We start from the raw sequence: 22,952 nt of genomic DNA, 5'->3' as shown, positions 1-22,952 counted from the left end.
CGAGAAAGAGGACCTCAATTCCAAATAAATAGGCATTTGTGAAAAAGTTGACCGTAAGGCCCTGAATAGTTTAATGGTTAGAGCTGTTGCCCAGTATGGGGCAGACCCAAACTAATGTCCCTTTTTCATCAACACAACGGCTCAATTTTTCTACGAATTCTACATAATTTTATATATTTATTTTGTACAAAGTATACCTATTGACTGAGATTTAACGTATAAATATGCAATTACAGAATACAAATTCGTGGTATACAGGAATACCTTCTTGGTTTATTAAAAATAATGTGGTACGTTCAATGCTCATTAAAAAAATGAAAAATAGATAATGATTTTAAATAAGGAATGATAAAGTTGAAATATATGAAGCCAAATATAAGATATTTTTTATTAGAGGGAAAAAGTATCTATGGCAGCCATTACCACGAGAGAAAAAAGAAAAAGATAGAATTGGCATCGGTGACATTGCTTTGCTGTAATGGGTGTGACCATGTGGCAATCAGTACAGAGAACTAAACTGACGTTTATGTATATGAGAAAGAGAGAGAGAGAGAGAGAGAGAGGGAGAGAGAGGAAGAGAGAGAAAGAGAATGGGAAGTAAGTAGAAGCTCCATTGATTGGTTGCCAGCATGGAGGAAAGTTGCAGCTACCCCGGGGGTATATGAACCCCGATATAGTTCTCTCTCCGTCTCTTTCTCTCCGTTCGCGTTTACCCTCGGTACGACTTCACCCCACAGCAAAACGCAGGCGCGTCACATGGACCCAGAAACGATCAATACCTAAGGTTTCACTAGACCTGCCGATCTCTCTCTCTCTTTCTCTCTCGCTCTCATTCCCTTTCTCACTTTTTCAGTCTCCTCTCTTATACTTTTTACACCCCCACACCGATAGTGAATGCAAATTAGTAAATCTTTGATATTTCAATGGTTAGTCTTCCAAAATTTTTCAATATAAAAAAGAAATGAAAAAGAAAACCAATATTCTAGAAGAACGTTTTATTTATTTTAGGGGATCACAGAAACGTTCAAATATATTTATATTCGATTTATAAGAACTCAAAGATAAAAAATGAAAAGCAAGGTCCCGATCGGATTGTTAATTTGATTTCTCTTATCATTTAAAATTCTTTCATCAATAAAATTTTCTCCATCGGCTAATCGCAAGATACGAAGTAAAGGGGGCAAGAAAAGGAAGAGGGTAATTTATAAAAGCGAACTTTTTTTCCGCTTACACTTTCATTTCTCACGCACCGTTTTGATCAGGGCTGTCACGACCGGAAGTATCCCTCTCGAGACTTCCCGCTTGTCCTCGAGAAGGAGCCACGGTGCCGGTTGATCGAGGACTCGGTCCATCGTGGATCCGGATGAAGCCTTGCACATGCTCTGGATGCTCTCCATCTTGTTTACTACTTTCTTTTTTATTCTCTCTCTCTCTTTTTCTCTTCCTCGTTTCTATATATTTATCTATCTGTTTCGTTTTGTATTACTTTGATTATTCGTATCATATTTTCTTTTTAATCCTTCTTCTCCTTCTTTGTTTCCCATTCCGAATTTATGAGAAAGACTGACGTAAGACTCATTCTACGAGTTCATTTCTTTTTCCTCGAAGGATAAAAAAACTATCATAGTTTGATAGGTGAGACGATGTTTGGCATGGCGTTCTTCGATTATAAAACAAAGATGTTAGCGTCAGTCTGAATCGCGTTTTCGTACTCGCCCTTTCGGGGTGCCACGCCCTAACTTCTGCGAGATACAAAGTTGCACCGCGGCGAGCGACACCTCACGGGTTAAATCTCTCTCCTCTGATCGACGTACGCTGATTTTTTTTGTCGATGTCTACAGCACGATATCGTCGAAACGTCTAACAAAAATTAGCGTTTTGCTTAAATATTTCAATTTTCCTTTTAACAATGACACAGTATAATAAGGGATCTATTATAAAATGATCATTTATCATAAATAATACATATATAATTAAAGAAAAAAAAAATAGGAAAACGAACTAAAGTCGCCGTATCAGCGAATCGGCGATCAAGGAGAGACGATTGTATAAAATACAATATGGCGAATGGAAGACACGTCTCTGCCGGCACCGATGAAAACGGCAGCACGTTCAATAATAATACATAATCAACGATATATGCAATCATAATAATGTAATGACAATAATAATAATAATAACAACAACGATAATATAACGAGATAATTAATGATAATAATAATAACTCGAGTTTAAGGTTAATAATAGGAAGTACATAATAATAATAATAATAATAATAATAATAATAAACAACGAAAGTAAAGAAAGAAACGAACATACCGGTTAACGATGAAAATCAGTGGTTGGAGGATGCCGATATCTGGGCGTAGAACGGAACGACGACCGGGTTATAAGACGTTTCTTTTACCGGCGACGACGACGAAGACGACGATGACGACGACGACGGCCTGACGATGACGGCCTGACGACGAGCTGCCGTCGAGTTGGCGGGGGTAACGACGTGGACGATACAATAAAGCGTTTTTAATCACGACGATTGATGGATGGTTTTTTGTGTGAGACGATTTTGTTTTTTATTCATAGACGCGAATTTGTAAAATAAACAATTTCTGGAAAATGTTGTCAACGCTCGTTAACCTTTTGACTTCTCACGAAATACATATAAAATACGCGTCTCTAAAAGAATCCCTCTTTCTTCTCCTTAATACGCTTCTTTTATAATAATTAATTTTAATCTAATTACTTTTTCTATATCCTTTGTCACTAACCGCCAACGGAGAGGAAGAAAGAAAAAAAAAAAGATGAAGAAAGAAGAGAAACGAGAAAACACGTTCGTCCCCGCCGGTCGGTCCTCTTCTTCTATCTCAATTTTTCAATGCACAAATTTTTTTCGCCACCTCCTTTCCTTTCCCACCACACTTTCTCCTCCTCCACCTTCCGTGATAAACTCCTCTTGGTATCTTCACGTGATCGAAGAAGAAAATCTTCTGGACGAAGAATAATAGGATTGTCTTTGCGAATATACAAGAGAGAAATATCAGATTTTATCTCTCTCTCTTTCTTTACCTCTTTCTCTGTTATTCTTTCTCCTTGAGATCGGCGATGATGTGATGAAGAGAGGTCAATGATCGAAAACTGATAACCGACTTCCGTAAAAACGGATAAAAGCGAGGAGCGATGACGAAGCTGAGAAAATGGGAGAGAAAGGTGCAAGATGATTGATCGAAGGTAATAAATATAATAATAAAATTGACGAATTTGAGATTAACACCGTGGGCACGCGGAAGTCAAATTCACACAGCACACACGCGCGTGAGCGATTTTTTGACGTTCTTTTTTGGAGCTTAACTAGTTTCTCTCTCTCTCTCTCTCTTTTACTTTCTTTCGTTTTCGCTCTCACCCTTTCCGTTTTGATCGCGAACAAGATCTCCCTTCTCTTCGTACGTAGTTGAACGATGATACAATTATTTTCTTTTTCTGTTTCTTTTGTTAGTATTTTTCTTAAACTGTAAGAATGACGACGACGACGACACAGTGACGACGACGATGACGACGACGACGGCGACGGCGACGGCGACGACGACGACGACGACGACAACGAACGACGACGATATTTTATGTATTTTCAACGTGCACGAGCGTATATATAAATGTGTATAGGGTGTGTGGGGTGTGTTGTGTGTGTGTGTGTGTATTTGGGTGTGTAATGGGTGCGCGCGCGCGTGTGTGTGTTATTTATACATATATATATATATACACACAATTATATGTTATACATCGAATTAAAGGATCAAAAAATGAGAAATATGTAGAATCAAAGATTAAGAATGTTGTGGGTTATAACGGTGTCTACAACGCAATGCCTTTATGTGGTGCGGTAACTAAACTGAGGAGTCTAGGCTCTGGTGGTACCGGCTGCACCCTTCGGACACCGCCAGCATCACCACCACCTCCACTTCCACCACCAATAGTACCACCCCCACGACCCTGAACGAAAGAGGGGTAGAAATTTAAGAAAAGGGGTGTATGCGCGTATTCGTTTGTATATGTTACATATATATAGATATATATACACGATACATACATACACGATAGACTACATCATACGAAAGAAACAATAAAAAAGAAGAAGCTAGGTGATAATGATAACGCGCAGGCGTTCGAGATCGGGAAGAAAGAGAAGAGAGAAGAGTCGGACTCGGGATAGCCGAGTTTTCAATTTCACGAGTTGGCAAACCTGGCTGGTATAGGATAACAGGAGAAGATTTTACCCTCGATAACGACTATCGTGGGGTGAATCGTGAAACGAGGAGGGTGACGTACGGTTTCTAGCATTCCATCATTTGTGATCTTCTTTCTATTGTTCTTTTTCACCCCTTCTTGTCCAATCTCTCTTCACCTCCTACACAGTCAATTGCAATTTATGAATTAATGTTTCATAAATTTATAATATTATATCTTTCGATTCGATCTAGAAAATAAACGCTCTTTATGATAGAATTCATTTAATTTTTTCGAAAAATAGAGCTTTCGTTGAATAAAAACAAGAAAGAGAAATAGCGAGAGAGGATTGTTCGCATGCGCAGACAAAGTCGTCGAAGGTTGGAAGTTCGTTTTTAAGGAAACTAGAGCTTGCATGTACCGCGGATCGCCGAGCCGCTTAAAAGCTGGTGGTAGTAGTAACTGGTGGAGGAAAAGTAGGAGAGGGCAGTATTGGGTACTCGTCTGCGCAAGCGTCGAAGTGAAAATTGGCAAAAGCTTTGGCAGGGTGTTTCCTGCGCCCTCGTAAAATCATTTCCCGGTCGTTACGGACCGCCCAAATTTTTATGTCTTTTCCTGCTTTTAACAAGCTAATCGGATATTCTAAAATGAGGACGATGGCCAGCAAATAAATTCAAATCCAGATTAATCGATTTCTCATAAGAACAAGAAGCCTAATGCAAGTTACCCCGAGCTAAGAGAATATCGACAAATTTATATCCGAAATTAAATTTACAAACAAAGAGATTAAAAAATTAATTACGATGTGAAAATGAGCATCTTCATTCCAAATAAATAAATATTCGTTTGACCGAAGCGGCTCAATGATTAGAACAATCGCCCGGAAAGCGGGAAAAACCCGGCTTTGCGTTCCGATTCAGACAACCCAACGGCCCAATTTTTTCACGAATCCTAAAACGGTATTGTTACACAATTAATCGTTATACTACATTTTTAAACATGTTCAATTTATTACTGCCCACGATTTATTATTTGCCCTGATACTTTCGTTAGGATTGAACGCTTTATGAAGTTTGTTGTGCCAGCTCTTGAACCCCTCGTTCTCTACTTCCTACGCCACTGGGCTCGTCGACTCCAGTTGGAAGGAGGGGAAGCATCAGACAGCAGAGGGGTTTCAAATATCGATCTCCCGCGTTCTACCAGTCATTCACTCTCGCGTGTGTGAAATGAAACATACACATGGATATTCCGAATTGGCGAAGAGAGAGAGAGAGAGAGAGAGAGAGAGAGAAAGGCGGTGGGGAGATTGGGAGGGGAAGCATTCACCAGAGAATCCCAGGTAAAGCTCAGGGGAAGAGAGTAGACGACAGCCAACCAGGAACTACCAACGACACAGCTCGTCCAGAAAAATGTCATGCTAGCTGAGAACTCTGGGCTCCGTGTCTCTACACCTACGCAGACTCCCTCGTACCTTCTCACTCACCCTCTCTCTCTCTCTCTCTCTTTTTTTCTTTTTCTTTCTGTTTTCTCTTCCTTCACTATATATCGTGTATTTCACCCGTTTGCGCTTGTGTCTTCCTACTCCGAGGGTTGCTCGAAACTACGCGCATGCGCACATTACGTTCAACATCGCTTTACTTTCGAGCTTTTCCACCCCTTCTTCTCCCACCCTTTTTCTCTTTCTCTCTGGCTTTCTTTTTTTTTTTTTACGCAAATACGATGGACGAAACTTCACGCGCTTTCTTCGAAGATTATCTCGCGCATCTGCAAAAGGCGCAGACTGTACGAGGGTAATCTGTAAATTGTATCAGTGATTCTCAAATCATTTTTTCACCTTCGACCGAGATCGCATTAATTTCCTACTTTATTGTTAAATAGATGATCTAAATCGTTCTTTTGAATTTATAAAAGAGCGTTTTTGGTCAATTGTAATGGAATATTTTGAAATTAAATTTAATAATAATTCAATGTTTACACCAATAGATAAACACGTGTTATGATATTTTCTACATTCTTCATTAAGTTAAGTTTAGATATGAAAGTTAGACTATAAACATATTTAAATGAAAATAAATGAATTTTTCAAAAGAGAGGATCAAAAGTTTATTATCAAAATCTAAAAGGATAGTACAATAAATTTAGTACAACTAATCAAAAGAAGAACTCGTAACTCGATCTATGAGATTTTATCAGGAAAGAATCATTAAAAGTGATACGATCGAATGTAAAGCACCGAAAAGCCCATCAAACTTTGCCAACTATTGTGCCTATAATTTTGACAAAGAGTCAAATCAACGTGAAAATTATAATTAGTATATACCTTATTTATCTATATTTACAATTTTTGTAAAAAGACACTTATGATTTAAGGAAACAATCTAGATAATGAATAACATAGCGGTTCGTATATCGATTTAACAGAACCAAGGAAACCATCGTTGATCCTGGGTGGACATAGTGTCGCCAAGTCTGTTTGCTAGCGTAGTCCAGTTCGGTATAGGAGGCTCTCGGCAACAACTCTGAAAATGTCTGACGGTGGAGAAACTGGTACGTAGTACTTACGCACGCGATCATAATTTTCTTAAGAAGATGAAAATTTGAGCTTCGATCACACATTTCGTGCCGGCTCTAACCTGTCTGTTATTCTACTGTTCAACGAAAATAAGAAAGAAAGTAAAGATCTAAGATAGGATCCTTCGCTAAAAGAGATCGATCGAATTGACGAAAGAAAGGGAAAGAGAGAAAAGGTGAGAGTGTGTGTGAAGCCGTCGAAAGGGTCACGCGAGGAGAATCATCGGTTGATGCGGTCACGTGCTCCACCCATTGCACCCTGACATTTGGCAACTACTTTCGCTCGTGCATACATAGTGAAATATCCAACAAATATCGCAACGAAATTGTTCTATCAAAGCATTAGCTCTAGACCTCGAGTTTCATATTACTAAAATAATTTAAGATTATTGAGAATCAAATGTGACATCTAGAATAAATTCCTCTGAGATATGAACAACCTTTGATAAATAATCAAGATAGAAAGTTTGAGATTAGTTTAATACATCCAATCCTATGTTTTGAATATCATGCAGATTTTTGAAATTGAATTTTTTGAACACGCACCGAGAAGCTTGGTCGTCGTTTCTACGATCAAGACCCACCTTCAGACGAGTCCATTGTCCAACGTTATACCATTGATCAAATACGCAAAAGTTCATACAATGATATCGTACTTTTTTACCTTTCTTCGTGAATTATTGACGATTGTATCTAGAGGTCTTGACGCAAGAATGTTATAACTCGACGAACTACTCTTAGCTCTTCTTATTCCCTCCATCAAGATTACAGACACTGACCTCAAACACTATCGTCATCGAGCGTAATATTTACGCTGCCTATCATTTAATAGAAATAGATTCCTGGTAATTTCTGTCTCTGCATTCTAATGATAGAATCTTTTCTAAATAGAATATGAATTTTTATTTCAATTCTTTTATAAAGAAGAACTAAAACTGGCTTGAAAATCGAGAGGAAAATTCCAACTACATTTAGAAATGTTATTTAAATTACATTTATAATATTAGAACTGTAGAATTAAAATTGATGTTGTCGAGATATTATTCGTTGCACATACTAATCAAGCTTACGCGTTACGCGGTTAATATGATGAAAGTAATGTATCTTTGTCTAACAATATAGTAGGTTCATTGATTATTTTAGATTTACGAGAAAATTCGTCTATTGTTTTATAGCAAAATCTTAAATGTGTTTGCATTATATTTTTATTAGTATTTATATTATGTATATTAGTGAATATAATTGAAAAGATTGCAATTATTAGATACTTCCGATGAATTATTAAAAAAGATGAAAGAGCACGATTTGCAAGAAGAAGAGAAATGTGAGAAGTTTTTAAAAAGAGAGTCCACCAAAAAAGAGAGATAGAGAGTTAGTTTGTTTTTTAGATAGATAGTTATATATATATCCCCAAAAAAGGAAAGTACTATGAAGTACATAAGATGTGCACGTGTGCTGCAATATACAGCCCTCCTTAACCGGTCGCGTTCAAAACAAAAGAAAGAAAAAAATGTTCTCCGGAAATTTAAAAATACGTAATGTTTGATAAGTAATCCATTTTAATTGTGTCGCGTCATTTGGTGTAATATTGTAAGAGTGATCTTATAGACTAATGCATGTATAAATATTAAAAGTAATAGTGTCAACTTCTCTGAATCGCATTCGGCCTCGATTAGCAGCGAGAAGGTGTTTAAGAATTGATATTTTGTCATAGTTCCCAATCCATGGCAATTTCGAAAGGTTTTATATTGTTTTCGGATGAATCTCTACTATCATGCTCGGTTGATTGTAACATATGTCCCAAAAAACGAAAATACTGAAATAAAAAGTATATAAGGTAAGCACGTGTACTTCAACAATTGATAATCGGTAGTTCGTCGAATGTGATAAAATCGAATAAACCATATAGAAGTAGAAAAACATATATTTAGATCACTCTTACATTAGGATCCTCTTAAAAAGATAATACGTTTTAAAACACACAAAGAAATAACCTTGAGTCACGAAAAGATGTTAAAAGTAAGTTTCTCACATACTCCATCGTCTCTACATTCGATAGCTTCTTTACCTTTCTATCGCTACGATTCGGATCGTCGTAGTTTTCGTGACTTGGAACAACTTTTACTTTAACCTTCTCACTGAGAAACAAGATAGTCCCGTCGAGAGGTCTTGAACGAGAAAGGAGATCGGTTGACGCCTGGCAGCCACGCGAGAATCCATGACGGAGTGATCCGCCCTGACTGGAATCACCCACACGAAATCACGAACTTCCCAGATTCTTTTTTGGTATAAGCACGAACACGAGAGGAAACGTGAGGATCCGCCGTTTAGTTTGAAATCTAAACTGAGATCGGTATTTCTCGTTATCATGTAGATAGGTTGGTAGGCGGTTAACACCTAACATGCTTCCCGAGTTGGCCGAAGCCTTCAGTCTCTCGCCGTGTCTGCTACCTGGATAATCTTAACAGAGCTTATTCACGCGGTTAATGGCCTTTCACGGGGAAGGACGCGATCCTTTAGAGCACACCAGTCTCTATCAAAGAGCCGGTTAGACGACAACTTCAATTGCGTGTGATATTTCGTTATTAAAAATAAAAAACGAGTTTCGAAACGTTTCTATATTATTATTTCGGTTATTTCGTAACGACGATCATAATGATAGATTTTAACGATACAATAAATTTTGAATAAAATTGGTTTCAGAAAGCGAGGACAGTGATGCCGAAGGTGGTTTGGGAAACGTAAATAAACTTGTAATACGTCCGCCCGGTCATAGTGGGAAAGCAAAAAAGGGACACATCTGTTTCGATGCCTCATTTGAAACCGGTAACTTGGGTCGGGTGGATCTTGTTTCAGAGTTCGAGTACGATCTTTTCATAAGACCGGATACCTGCAGCCCGCGACTTCGCCTGTGGTTCAACTTTACCGTTGACAACGTAAGATCCAATCAGCGTGTTATATTCAACATAGTGAACATATCTAGAAGTATGAATCTCTTTCAAATCGGCATGGCACCGTTAGTTAAAAGCACCGGCAGACCAAAATGGCAAAGGATACCTCAGGATCAGGTACAACTTATGCTCGCATTTTATTCTCAAGGATTTAATATCATTTAACAAGCATTTGTAAAATTTATTTTTACAGCTTTTTTATTACAAATCACCGCAACATCAGAATCACTACGTGCTCAGTTTCGCGTTCGCTTTCGATCGAGAAGACGATGTCTACCAATTTGCTTTAACTTATCCGTATTCATATAATCGGTATCTCGGGCATCTGAATAATCTCAGTACCAAGATAGCCTATGTTCACAGAGAAACTTTAGCCACCTCGATTCAGAAGAGGAAGGTTGACCTGATCACCATAACATCCGATACGAACAACGGTCGGGAATTAGCCCGGAAAGTTGTGGTAGTACTTGCGAGAATTCATCCAGGCGAATCACCGTCCTCTTACGTTTGTCAAGGCCTCATGGATTTTCTAGTCAGTACTCATCCGATCGCTCAGGTTCTCAGGCATTACGTGATATTTAAAATTGTGCCAATGATCAATCCCGATGGAGTTTTCCTCGGCAATTATAGGTAATTATGTCAATATCTCATCGTTACAGTTAAATTTATCTTCAAGCGTACGAACTTATAGTCATTTTACGACAGATCTACGTTGATGGGTATGGATTTAAATCGAAATTGGAATTGTATATCAGAATGGATTCATCCAACGCTATCGGCAACCAAATCGATGTTAGAATCCCTAGATAAAAACACACACACACCATTAGATTGCGTTTTGGATTTGCATGCACATACAAACGCAACTGGAGTCTTCGTTTATGGGAACACATACGAAGACGTATACAGGTAATTCTAATTATTCTTTAAATTATCTCTAAAGATTACAAATGCCTTGCGAATGAAAGACATCATTTCTTTATACGACCCTCGCTTTGCGTATCACAATCTAACACCACGGCTGCCAGCCCCTTAGGTACGAAAGACATATTGTCTTACCAAAATTGCTAGCTCAACATACAGAGGACTACAACTTAGGAAACACGATGTATAATCAAGATCCTCACAAAGGTGGGACATCCCGTCGATATCTATGCTCCATTCTAAAGGAACATGTCAATTGTTATACCGTACAAGTGTCAATGTATGGCTATTGTAGGAAAGGAACATCAAGTATTTTACCATATACAGAAGAAAGTTGTATCCTTTCGATGTAACACAAACAAATGACATTATCCTTGCCTTTGATTAGATTATAGAATAAGAGGTATGAAACAAAGTGAAATTCAAATGTTCTTCCTTAACTGTTGATTTCAATAATAGACTACAGAGTCGGTCGGAATCTCGCACGAGTATTTTTAGAATATTACAAGTTAACCGGTCTGATACCGTGTGGACTTCCAGATCAACCATCGAACAAGAGTAATCGACAATCTCGTCAGAGACATCACGTATCAAGGCAGCCACGTTCTAAAATGGTCAGGACACCGGCTCCTTTGCATCTAGCTAGCATTCACGAGTACGTAAACCATGTCCTCGTAAGGAAGGAGAACAAGGGAATGAGATCGATCGATGTGAATGTTGTTTCTTTGTCATTTCGCATCACCGTCACCATCATCCTTATGAAAATTCGTGGGGTTTAACTTTCAGGTACTTCCGGGAGGACATTGAGCCGCTCCCGAGTGCTCGTTACCGATCGATGAGCGGCACGCGTATGAGCCGGGCTGAAATTGCAATTGGAACTGGAACTGAAAGCGGAACTGGAATAGGAAGTGGAAGTGGAACGACGGGCGTCAACGGATGCAGGTACCAGAGCCACAGGTTCCGGAGCCCCGGGGCACCGCTCGACAGGGTGCAAGCTCCAACAAGACGACCCACCGAGCCGAGGCTTACCATTATCGATTTCAATCAGCTGACAAGAGGCGGTTTGGAACTGGCCATGAGTAAGAACAAGATTAATCGTCATCGCGGTCGCTTTAAGCTCCAATAATAAAAATATGAAAGGAAATCAAATTTTGTTCTTTCGTTGACTCGCTTTGACGTATCACACGTTACAAAGACATCCTCCATCTTTTTTACTGCTTTTTTTTTAATATAATAACATCTATATGTAATAAAAAAAACTGTAGATTACATAAATTTACATTGTACTGAGGAATTTGATAATATATCATAACAATATTTTAACAGATTGCTAATTAAATGTGATCTAAAAAATAAATCATGCGAAATATATTATTTAATATTTAGAAAGAGATGTATATAAGCTCTTTAACTTGGAAAATCTTGACAAAATTAATTCGGTAATAATACTCACATTGAAACTAATCGTAAGTTTTGGAATATATGATTTGTAAGACGTGAACGTAAACATAAAAACTGGATAGATAACAAACACAACAAGATATTAGTTAAAGATAATGCATTTATTTATACATACCTGGTTGCGGCAATTACGTTCCTAAAACTCAAGCAATCTGCAGTCGATGTAAGAGCATTAGATGGACAGAAGACGCAGGTACTACGTGAGACGGTACACCTTAACGACGTACAGGACTTGTAAGAATACGCGGTTGCGTCAGAGTTGCGTTATATCGTTATTAACAACGATATGAGACGACGACGACGACGACGACGACGACGACGACTACTTCGACGAATTGTAAAGATGTTACCAAAATCGTACCCGTAAATTCAACCACGTAAATTAAGAAAGAAATCGATGGTAGTACATTCACGCGCCCTTTCTTCTCCCGTTCTTTATTTTTATTTTTTAACCAGCGTACAACATTATACGTTTTTTCCAAAGTGTGTGATGCGCGCGCGCGTGTATTATTAACGTATGTATACGTATATACGTTCCCACGTGTACATATATATCTTTTATATATCCATATATATATGCTTCTCTTTTTTTTTTTTTATTATGTATGTAATATATGTATATGTATATATATATATGTATACGTCAGTCAATCGGAACTGAAGAGGAACTAAAACGGAAAGAAATGAAACTATAGCGAAAGAAGGGAGCAGACAAGCGACCAGTAGATCTTCTACCCCTGGGCTCGAGACGGAACTGGCCCGTGGGCCGACGGACTTGAGACCTCGCCTGGCTGTTTTCCCTCCCTCTTATTCCCACCCTACATATCCTCCCTCGATTCGTACCAACCCTCTCCTCAACCCGGCGAACCCATCAACGCCCTTTTACTCTCTCTCTCTCTCTCTCCCCCTCTCTTACTCTCCCCTACCTATTCTTTCTCTCTCCCTATTTCTCCCAAACGAAGCTCCCGGTACTTTAGGGTCGGGCAAGACCAGGGCGGTGGTCGTTGAACCAAGTATATAGACGAACTGTCTGCGTCGAACTAGTTGCGCAAGACACGCTAGTATCATCTCTCTCTCTCTCTCTCTCTCTCTCTCTCTCTCTCTCTCTCTCTCTCTCTCTCTCTATCTATCTATCTATCTCTCCCTATCTCTCTCTATAGTTACGTCTCTCACGCATTACCCTCTTTCTATCTCTCTCACTCTCTCGTTCGTTCACTTCCACCCCTTCATTTCCCCAGGAAAAGCTACTAACACACGTATAATCGAGCAACGAAACACGCATACACACACACACACACACATAAACAATAGGATGCAACTTCAGTTGGTTAGATTCGTGCGTATGCGGCCTTTCCGGCCCATCCTACTTTGGTTGCACTAGCGACCACCGACGACCATCACCACCACCCACCCACCCACTCACCATATTTTCTCCTTATGTACTTGTGCGTCTTGTCAACTTTGGGCGAATCCACACGAACCCAGGGAATGACTGTACTTTGGGCGGAGACCGATCCCGACCACCCAGGATAACGTTTACCTGCCTCGATATCGAATCCTACAGAAAGAAAACTTTTACCTTTCTCTTTCTTTTTATACTTTTTCCATGTGTTCCTTTCTTTTTGGTTTGTTAACGTAAGTTTACGTAATATTTGAAATAAAAATATTCGGCCAATGACTCGCGTTAAAAACATCGTTGTTATTTCTGTTATTCAATGTGATTTAGATAGTTATTCATTAACAGAATAGATATTCATTGTTGATACTAGAAATTAATTGATATAAGATTTTTCTTTTTTTTTTTTTTAATTCCTAAACTACGAAGTTTAGATTAAATAATTAATTGGACTCAATCACTCGACTCTGGTTGATAGTATATTACAATTATTTTGAAATATTGCGTTAAGTTAAATAGTCGATACATGACATCGTAAAATTTATTGAAGAGAAACAAGAGCTACACCTGTATCCTGGAATTATGGCTCTATCTTGTGATCATATTGAAAGGCTAACTCATGTTAGATCGGTCAAACGAGACTCCAACGTTATCGATATGGAATACAAAAGGAGATACTATTTTATTTTAAAAAAAGAACACGATCTCAAATAAATTTCAATTCAATTACATCGGATAATAATTATTATCTATACAACTACTTTTCAAAAATAATTTTTTAAAAATTTAACTATAGCAAACGCGAAAGTCAAGATAAATATAGTAAATTGTTTCTTTAGTCTTGAAAAAAACAATAACTTAATTCATAATAACATAATCATTCATTAAAATACTAATACTATACAAAAACAAAAACAAATATTATCAAATATTTAATAACGATAAATTCTTGAAGATATATGTATTCTAGAATTTGTTTATAATGTTACGTATGTGTATAATTTGAATGGTGAAAATGCGCATACATTTCTGAAATGATATTCTTAAATATAAATATGTAACATTCGCAGTTGCAACTTTATGTTATACTGATTTACATTTGGTAACGTCAGAAACCTCAGGAGTGTATTTGATTAAATTTTCACAAATGAATTCAATAATATTTTCCCTTATTCTTATATCGGTCAACTCATGGCTGACTTCTTTTTTTATTTTGCATCTCTCTCACCTTTCTCATCTTCATTCATCCTTCCATCATACAAACGCATTTCACATAACTATCGATCACGTATCTCACGTATCATACACAACATTACCTAGAAAAAAACCCCCCAAATTCCCTATGATACCTTCTTATTACCTAGAAACTTCCATAATCTCGTTCAACTGTCGATCGATTGTCAGTTCTATCACTCTCTCTCTCTCTCTCTCCTTTCTCTACCTACCTCTATGTTCCCTCTCTTTTCATGCATTTCATAAAATTTTATCGTTACCGTCGTCTAAAAAGTTTTACTTCAAAAACGCTGTTGATAGAATGCATAAATATTATATAACATACATTGATTGAAAACGTACTATATCATATTATGGGGAAAAAGCATTTTCATTCCAAGTAAATAGGTATACGTAAAGAGATTGACCGAAGGTCCTAAACAATGCTAACAATAAGTGGTCAGAGTAGTCGTCAGAAAATCGAAAACTTAAGATTACAAAAAATACTATTCTAGGGATTTTCTATTACAACTTGACATTAACGTATCAGAAGTATTTCTAATAATGTAGCGTTTGTAGCGAATCAGGCTTGAAATAATATTGTCCAATAGAATATTCGATCAAATAGCCGCACATGCGCAGATGAATAATTTTTTTGTGTGCATAATGCGACGATGCTTTAATATAATCGAAAATCTAAAAGCAAACGGAAGATATAGTGTAAAAAAATTAGTAACTAAAGTCATTTTTGAATGAATTGTAAACGTTAACTATTCATCTTCGAATACATGTTTAACATATTCTCAAAAACACTGCGGAAAACTTGACAGCACATATTCTCGAAAACGCGACATCTATCGCTCTTTCTGTAATCAAACTAAATACGTGCTCGAAACACGTATGGAGTTCGTTATTCCTGGGACAACCGCCATGTTTCCTGAATGAAGAGGACCATTCACGCCATTGTTCGCGTCGTACTGAATGCTGAACGGTTTATCTAAGATTTCTGGAAACTAAAAGAAAGAATTCTCCGAAGTCTGCAGGATTATTTAAATCTTTTATTATTGTATCTGTGTTGCAGCTGTATAGAACAAGAACGTTATAAATTTATCGGTAAGTACATATTAATTCAATCTTGCGACCCACATCAATCGTGGCGTGTAGTAAAGCTTTCTTTCTCTATACGAAATTCGTTTAAATATGTTCACCTAATTTTAAGATTAATTTCATTATTTCTTGTCACGATTTTGTTCCAACAATCTAATCATGAAATGTTTTATGTAGGGTTCTTTTAAATTAATAAAATAAGCTCACAATTCTTTTATATTTTTTCGATATTTAACATTTGTTTTTATATAGTATGAATTCATAATTTATTAATTTGAAATAATTAATATTGAGCCTTCTGCATTTCTTCTTAAATTATGTATTAACAAAGTTTATTGTAAAACTTTTTTCATCTGTTTTAGTGGTGCAATAAATGCGTAAACATGTATAGCAACAACATTGATCCTTGGGAACCAGGTTATGGACCAGAAAGAAGAGGGCATACTTCTGACTTTGATTACCGTAATGAGTATGGAGGCAATCGATCACCTGATTATGGAGAACATCGTGACTCAGATCATCGTGATAGAGATCATCGTAGTCCAGAATATAGAAATCATCGTGGAAGAGATAGAGATCGTGAAAGAGATCGTTCAAGGGATAGGAGAGATCGTAGCAGAGATGATAGAGATCGTAGTTATAGAGACCGTGAAGACCGTTATGGAAGGCAAAGAGATAGAGACTCTACAGAACGGGATCGTGACCGTGATCGAGACAGAGACCGTGATAGAGACAGAGAACGGTCAAGAAGGGATAGGGAAAGGGAAAGGGATAGAGAACGTAGAGGAAAAAGAGAGGACAGAGATAGAGATCGGGATGATGACCATAGTCGTGAAAGTTTGGACTTTGATCATGACCATGGTCGTGCTTATGGCTCGTCCATGGAAGGCATCCACTACAAATCTCAATCTCCCAACAACACCATAATGATTCGAGGGCTCGCGCAGCATATTACTGAAAATGACGTAGGTTGTCAACTTAAAGGCCCAAGATTGTGGCCACTTGTGAGTCAGTGTTAGAAAACATACATCACTATTATTATTATGATGTGTGTATCACAGGTGCGGCAAGACATCCTCAACTGTGGTCTCATGCCAAAGGACATCAGGCTTATTCGGAAAAAAGATACAGGTAATTATTATTTATTTATTATTTTATATCGTTCCCTTCGTAAAATGTATATTCGTATCATTAGTTCAATTTTGGAATATTTCTTCGAGTGTCATTAGAACTATATTTCAACAGCTATCTTCGTGGTATACAGATATGATAGAAATAAGAAATCAAGATTAAACTTCTATAATTGTTTTATTTTATCTTCTATTTGGAAAAAACATTTTATTTGTGATACTGATATTGTCATTTTTTTTTTACTAAATTTGAAAGATTATAAATGAGCTTCACTTATGCAGACATAACATTTTCCATATCATTCATACATTTTCAAAAGCAGTCAAATCTGCAATTCATTCATAATTGATTATGAATCGATTTTCTACTCATAATACAAAGGTAAGTTCATGACACATGCAAGAAGGATAGTCGAAGAAAATTAACTCATCGCAATTTTGTTTATTGAACAATATAAATTTTTCATTTAAAAAGAAAAAAAAACAATTTAAGCATCAATGTAATTTAAATTTAATGGCTACCAACCAATTTAGCATGTCATTTAAAATCAGGAAGTTTTAATAATTTCTATATAAATTATAATATAAAGAAAATACAGTAGGAAATAATTAAACCTATCTTCTCTCTCTCTCTCTCTCTCTCTCTCTCTCTCTCTCTCTCTCTCTCTCTCTTTCTCCCCCCTTCCCTCCTCTGTCTGTCTGCTGTATGTGTGTATACGTGAGTGCGTGCGTGCGTGCGCACATTACGTCAAAGAAGTTTCTTTTGACTTTTTTTTATTTCTTTCCAATTATATCGAGTTAATGATCGCGATAAAAAGAAAATAAGGAAAAAGAAAAACAAAAATTGAAGGCAAATAAGTTTTGTTAGGGCTGATGTTTGAAAGCAAAATTCATGTTGCGTTAAACGATTCGAGTATCGGTGAAGTCTTTCGTCAAGCAGATAAAATTCGTTCTGCTGAGCTTTAGGTAAATGGAAAAGAAAACGAAGGGACGAAGCGAAGAAACACTTCGTTCGAAAGTCTGTCAATGGTTGGTGCTGTGATTGCCTGCCCTCTCAGAGTAGAGATCTCCAGGCAAAACGTGGATTAACTTTGGATATGTGTGTATTTGCTCTGTATAGGTGCTTCGCGAGGTTTTGCATTCGTCGAGTTTAACGCGACTCAGGAGGCTGCACGGTGGATGGAGATGAAACAGGTAGAAAGAAGTTCAATCCACATACCCAACCGATGTGTTGTTCGCGTGCCACCGATGCCCCGTGGCGGCAAGGCACGGTAACGCGGTCCTTGGCCTTCCCCACGGCCATGGCTGTGCACCTATCTCAAAGGCTACTTTAATCTACCATATCTAATTATTTATCTAGGAGTCCCACTTTGCAGACTTTTCTTAACTGGCTCGCTATTACGTCTATCGGATTAATTTGTATAGAAAAGCTCGCGACGCGTGCTTTTATCTATCCTCCATCTCTCATAAAAGTTTGTGGACTAACAATGAAGATTGGAGGAGGGTCATTCCAGCCGTCTTAAATTCTAAAAATGTATATATATATATATATATATATATATTTTTATGCATTTTTGTTACACGTATGATTGTTTATGAATTAGCTTAAGCTAGTACTTGTCAAATATCCATTGGCATTTTATAATAGTGCATTAGTCAATGTCTCATTAATAGAAGATTCATCTTGCCTCATATTATTCTATTCACATAAATCAAAATGATTAAGTCTTACATTTTTATATATATATATCAATGACAAATTGATTATTTTCATAGACATAAATGATTTGTTTGTGTAATAAAAGAACAATATTTACATGACTTGAAAACTGTATGCAATTCTGTGGCTTATAATTTGCTTTTAAGTTCTATGGTTTGGCCTATTGCTTTTATATATTTTGAAAGATATTATCTTTAGATAATTGACATATGTTAAATATATCTGAACATCATGACTACATAATTTTTTTTTTGTATCTAATAGAATGAGACTGAGGAAAAAGGAAATCTTCTACCGGTATGAAATGAGCTGGTACACTATTATTGACTGTTGATCTATAATCAATAATGCAATTTATAATAAAAGATTATTACCTCAATTTTCATTTTATTATGTATTTTATGAAACAAATAGTTTCTAGTTTTTGCAATAAATTAGTAGATGTATTTGTATTGAACGTTTGCTCAACTCTATACAAATTTAAATTTATCGTTAATATGTAGTAACAAGTAAATGAATCAACAAGTCGCGTGGAATGACCTACATAATAAGCCGACGGCATTCATTTTGTTTGCTGTTCGTTCGGGACGGAAAGCTATGAAGTAGAAAACTATAATTTCGTCACCAAGAAGAAAATTTACGGGTTAAACAGAGGCCTTCGGATGACGTTGGACGGGATAACACTGAAATTCTCTGTTTCAGGGAGTCCTAATGCTACAGGATCAGTATCGTGCATTAATGCAGTACAGTATACCAAAGGATTGTCATGTGGATAAACTACCTGCAAAGAACACGCAAGATTGGCATTGTGTAAAGGTGTGCATATTAATTTCATTGCAAAAATATATAAAATATATTTATCCATTAAATTTGTCTTATTAACATTTTGCAGTGTGGAGCACACAATTTCAAAAGACGTGAAACATGTTTCAAATGTTCTGCTTCAAGGGCAGAAAGCGAAGAAGGTGGAGAAGGTAGTGATGAGATTAGTCCACATCCTACCAATACTGTTCTCCTTAGAGGATTGGATGTATTAACCACCGAAGATTCGGTTCTTCAAGCAATGAAAAATTTGTCGTCAATGCCAATTAGAAGTATACGCATTGGACGTGATTCTCTTACAAATACATCAAGGGGTGTTTGTTATTTAGAAATGGGTAATGTTGTGGATGCAATGTATTTACATACAGCGCTCACGAAGCAAGGATTAGTCGTTGATGGCAGGAAAGTAGAAATTGCATATTGCAAGTTACATCAGATTAATAACACTAATGCATGGAAATCTAATGATAATCAATCGCAAAGGTATACCTTAGATGATGTAGCTCAATTGGCAGAATATAGCGCCAATTTATATGCCAAAACACCAGCGCAAAAAGCTCATTATCTTCAGTATTATACACAGTACTATCAAAATCAGATAATGCAAGGAACGACTATTACATTACCTTCATTGAACCAAACGGACAGAGTAAATGCAGCTGCTGCAGTAGCTCAGTCTGCTATCCAACAGCTGCAAGCATCTAGAAAGATAGGTGATCCGGATGAAATGAAGGGCAGACCAACTCCTACTGCACCAACTAGCACAACTTTAGCAAGTGGAAGGGTTCCTGCCCATGCAAATGATGGAAAAGTTTATTCGGTGCCTGATGTTAGCACCTATCATTATGACGAATCTTCGGGTTATTATTATGATCCAAGTACAGGATTGTATTATGACCCTAATTCACAATATTATTATAATAGCCACACACAACAATTTCTTTACTGGGATGCAGAATCATTCTCCTACCAACCAGCAAAGGTAATTAATTTTTTTGTATAAAATTATAGATAGACTCGATATATTAGTAATATTTACATTATTCATATTTTTTAGACAACCGCAAGCGTTACTCCAGCAACAGGTACTGCTACTACGAGTGGAACTACAATAACAGCAACCGCTAGCAGTACCGATTCGGCTACTACAGTCGTTACTCAAGCTACCCCTTCATCAACAACAGTAACTAATGATGTACTAAAAGAGGATGAAAATAAGAAAAAAGATAGTAAACAGGACAAAGTAAAAGTTGCTAAAAAAATAGCAAAGGACATGGAACGTTGGGCAAAAACATTAAATCAGAAAAAAGAAAATGCTAAAAGTAATTGGAATTCAGAATTTACTGGAGGTGATGGTAATCAAGGTATAGGAAGTGGAGCCGCTGACGCTGGTTATGCTATACTGGAAAAGAAAGCTCTAGCAAATTCATATCACGAAGAGGAAGACCCCAGTGGAAGTAATGGTTTAGTAGCTGCTTATGGTGGTGGAAGTGACACAGAGGAGGAAATTGAGGATGTTCAACAAGAAGAACGGCAACATACGGATTGGAGCAAACTAGCTTGTTTGCTTTGCAAACGACAATTCCCGAGTAAAGAAGCGTTGATTCGACATCAGCAATTGTCAGATCTTCATAAGCAAAACTTAGAAAATTGGTATCAGGTGCGTGGTTTAGATCCAAACGATCCTCAACAAAGAAATAATAAATATCGGGATAGAGCTAAGGAAAGGCGAGCTAAATATGGCGAACCGGAGCCACCACAACCTAATAAATTAAAAGAAAAGTATTTAAAAACTAGAGTGGAAGACATATCTGTTTCATATGAAGAACCTACAAGAACAGGCATTGGTTCGGATAATGTTGGCAATAAGTTATTACAAAAGATGGGATGGAGCGAAGGAATGGGTCTTGGTAAATCAAATCAAGGTAGAACGAGTATCATTGAAGCAGAAAGACGAGTTCCTACCGCGGGTTTAGGAGCTAAATCATCATCCTATAGTGCTCTACCTGGAGATACATATAAGGATTGTGTAAAGAAAATGATGTATGCTCGTTATCAGGAACTATCCGATACGTAATACGTTAAGTATTGTTAAATAGATTTTATATATATATATAAAAACTTGTATTCATATTTTCCATAGATATGATATATATATATATATATATATATATATATATTCACATTATTTGATAAACATTGAACATGCCGGAAACTGCACAGTAATAATCGGTTTTTAAGATTACATTTAGTTTGATGAAAATTTATTATTTTTCACGTCAAAAGCCATGGTTATTTCATATATACTTATTGCTAGACAAAGTAGCTGAAGAATAATAATCACTTGACAGAAAATAATAAATTCTCCATTATGAGAAATATAATATGAATATTGATAACAACCAAGAATTTTATTTATGCAATGGCACCTTATTAAACTTATAATGATCAATAATGTTTTTCATACTTAATATTTCTACACCTTTAATCACAATCATGTTAGAATTAACTTTTGAAGGAATTCCGTACCACATTCTCTAAACTTTATTGATAGTGATACGACAATTTTTGTGTTGATTATATAAAATGTGATGATACCTAAAAATAAAATATACAATTTAGTATCAATAGATCAAACGATTATATCGAGTCTATTAGTCTTTACCTAATTCTGGATATTCCAATTTTAAACTACAAAAATATTAAGAAATATCTTCACTAATATGTACAAATTGAGCCAACTCTTCCTTTAATATATGGTAAATACATTGAGAAGAGTGTTAATAATAACAATAATAAAAATGCTATTTCAAAAATTACCTTTCGTAATACTTTAAATGATTTTTTGTTATTAACTCTAAAATTATTTAAAAAGATTTTTTTAAATAGTTATTGTTAACCCATAATACATCAAACTTCATAATTTCATAATAGTGTTCTGCATTATGTAAAATTTTCGTAAATAAATAATATAATTATATTTATTACACAGTACAATCACAAGCGATATGTACATTAATCTTTCTTTTTACGAGTTTTATCAAAGTTTAAGATTATGGATTAACAATTTCGTTATATATGTAAACGTCTCTTCTAAACTATTATACAATTTAACCTTATTTTTTTAATTTACTATCCACAATGTATATGAAATGGTAAAATTAGGAAAAATAATAAATATACTGCGAAATATTGCTAAACGCAATGTCTTATTTTTATATACAGTAGAACCTCGATTATCCGAATACTCTACTCTATGTAGTCATTCAATTATATTCTCTATTATCCAAACACGTTTTATGTGTTATCGCTATTCACATTAATCCTCCTCTAAATTCTAAATAAGAATGATAACACTGACTCGTGCATATGAAATACACATATGCCCATAATTATGAATGTGGTCTAAGTTATATATGTCGGGTTTCGAGATATTT

At 36.3% G+C, this 22,952-nt stretch overlaps 3 protein-coding genes across 18 annotated transcripts in view; 2 read left to right on the top strand and 1 right to left on the bottom strand.

Moving 5' to 3' along the window:
• Window positions 1-12,695, bottom strand: part of LOC106786576 (ELAV-like protein 1) — a 42,689-nt gene extending 29,994 nt beyond the window's left edge. For 10 of the 15 annotated variants that reach the window (XM_014748115.1, XM_014748119.1, XM_014748120.1 and 7 more), the window contains exon 1: window positions 2,320-3,534. The gene's annotated coding sequence lies outside the window, so the exon portion shown is untranslated. Of the gene's footprint in view, window positions 1-1,231; window positions 1,861-2,319; window positions 3,535-12,243 lie in introns of those variants that run through there. The other 5 variants (XM_014748109.1, XM_014748108.1, XM_014748107.1 and 2 more) reach the window with 5 other exon arrangements.
• LOC106786575 (cytosolic carboxypeptidase 6) lies at window positions 4,138-11,941 on the top strand. The gene is made up of 8 exons (XM_014748106.1): window positions 4,138-5,180; window positions 5,275-6,768; window positions 9,496-9,860; window positions 9,937-10,373; window positions 10,449-10,652; window positions 10,780-11,003; window positions 11,127-11,322; window positions 11,454-11,941. Exons 2-8 carry the CDS (start codon window positions 6,747-6,749, stop codon window positions 11,791-11,793), a joined length of 1,788 nt encoding a protein of 595 aa, XP_014603592.1. The 5' UTR covers window positions 4,138-5,180; window positions 5,275-6,746; the 3' UTR covers window positions 11,794-11,941.
• A 2,723-nt stretch (window positions 12,696-15,418) lies between the features above and the next one.
• LOC106786583 (RNA-binding protein 5-like) lies at window positions 15,419-22,710 on the top strand. 2 transcript variants are annotated; one of them, XM_014748137.1, is made up of 7 exons: window positions 15,419-15,849; window positions 16,206-16,808; window positions 16,905-16,974; window positions 18,094-18,167; window positions 19,396-19,509; window positions 19,586-20,497; window positions 20,573-22,710. In XM_014748137.1, the coding sequence occupies exons 2-7, from the start codon at window positions 16,227-16,229 to the stop codon at window positions 21,590-21,592; spliced, it is 2,772 nt and encodes a 923-aa protein (XP_014603623.1). In that variant the 5' UTR covers window positions 15,419-15,849; window positions 16,206-16,226; the 3' UTR covers window positions 21,593-22,710. The 2 variants fall into 2 exon arrangements, with proteins under 2 accessions (XP_014603623.1, XP_014603624.1); XM_014748138.1 differs by lacking the exons at window positions 15,419-15,849; window positions 18,094-18,167 and having other exon boundaries at window positions 16,375-16,808.
• Window positions 22,711-22,952: the final 242 nt, after the last annotated feature.

Source organism: Polistes canadensis, unplaced genomic scaffold (genome assembly GCF_001313835.1).
Source record: "Polistes canadensis isolate GaletaPanama2010 unplaced genomic scaffold, ASM131383v1 scaffold_77, whole genome shotgun sequence".
Lineage (NCBI taxonomy): Eukaryota > Metazoa > Arthropoda > Insecta > Hymenoptera > Vespidae > Polistes > Polistes canadensis.
This window is presented reverse-complemented; position numbering and strand designations above follow the sequence as displayed.

Excerpts from the sequence above, each read along its gene's own strand:
- LOC106786575 (XM_014748106.1), top strand. The coding sequence starts at position 6,747 with ATGTCTGACGGTGGAGAAACTG. Across the intron at positions 6,769-9,495 it reads GTCTGACGGTGGAGAAACTG|AAAGCGAGGACAGTGATGCC; the intron begins GTACGTAGTACT and ends AATTGGTTTCAG. Across the intron at positions 10,653-10,779 it reads ACATACGAAGACGTATACAG|GTACGAAAGACATATTGTCT; the intron begins GTAATTCTAATT and ends CCAGCCCCTTAG.
- LOC106786583 (XM_014748137.1), top strand. The coding sequence starts at position 16,227 with ATGTATAGCAACAACATTGATCCTTGGGAACCAGGTTATGGACCAGAA. Across the intron at positions 18,168-19,395 it reads GGTGGATGGAGATGAAACAG|GGAGTCCTAATGCTACAGGA; the intron begins GTAGAAAGAAGT and ends TCTCTGTTTCAG. Across the intron at positions 20,498-20,572 it reads TCTCCTACCAACCAGCAAAG|ACAACCGCAAGCGTTACTCC; the intron begins GTAATTAATTTT and ends CATATTTTTTAG.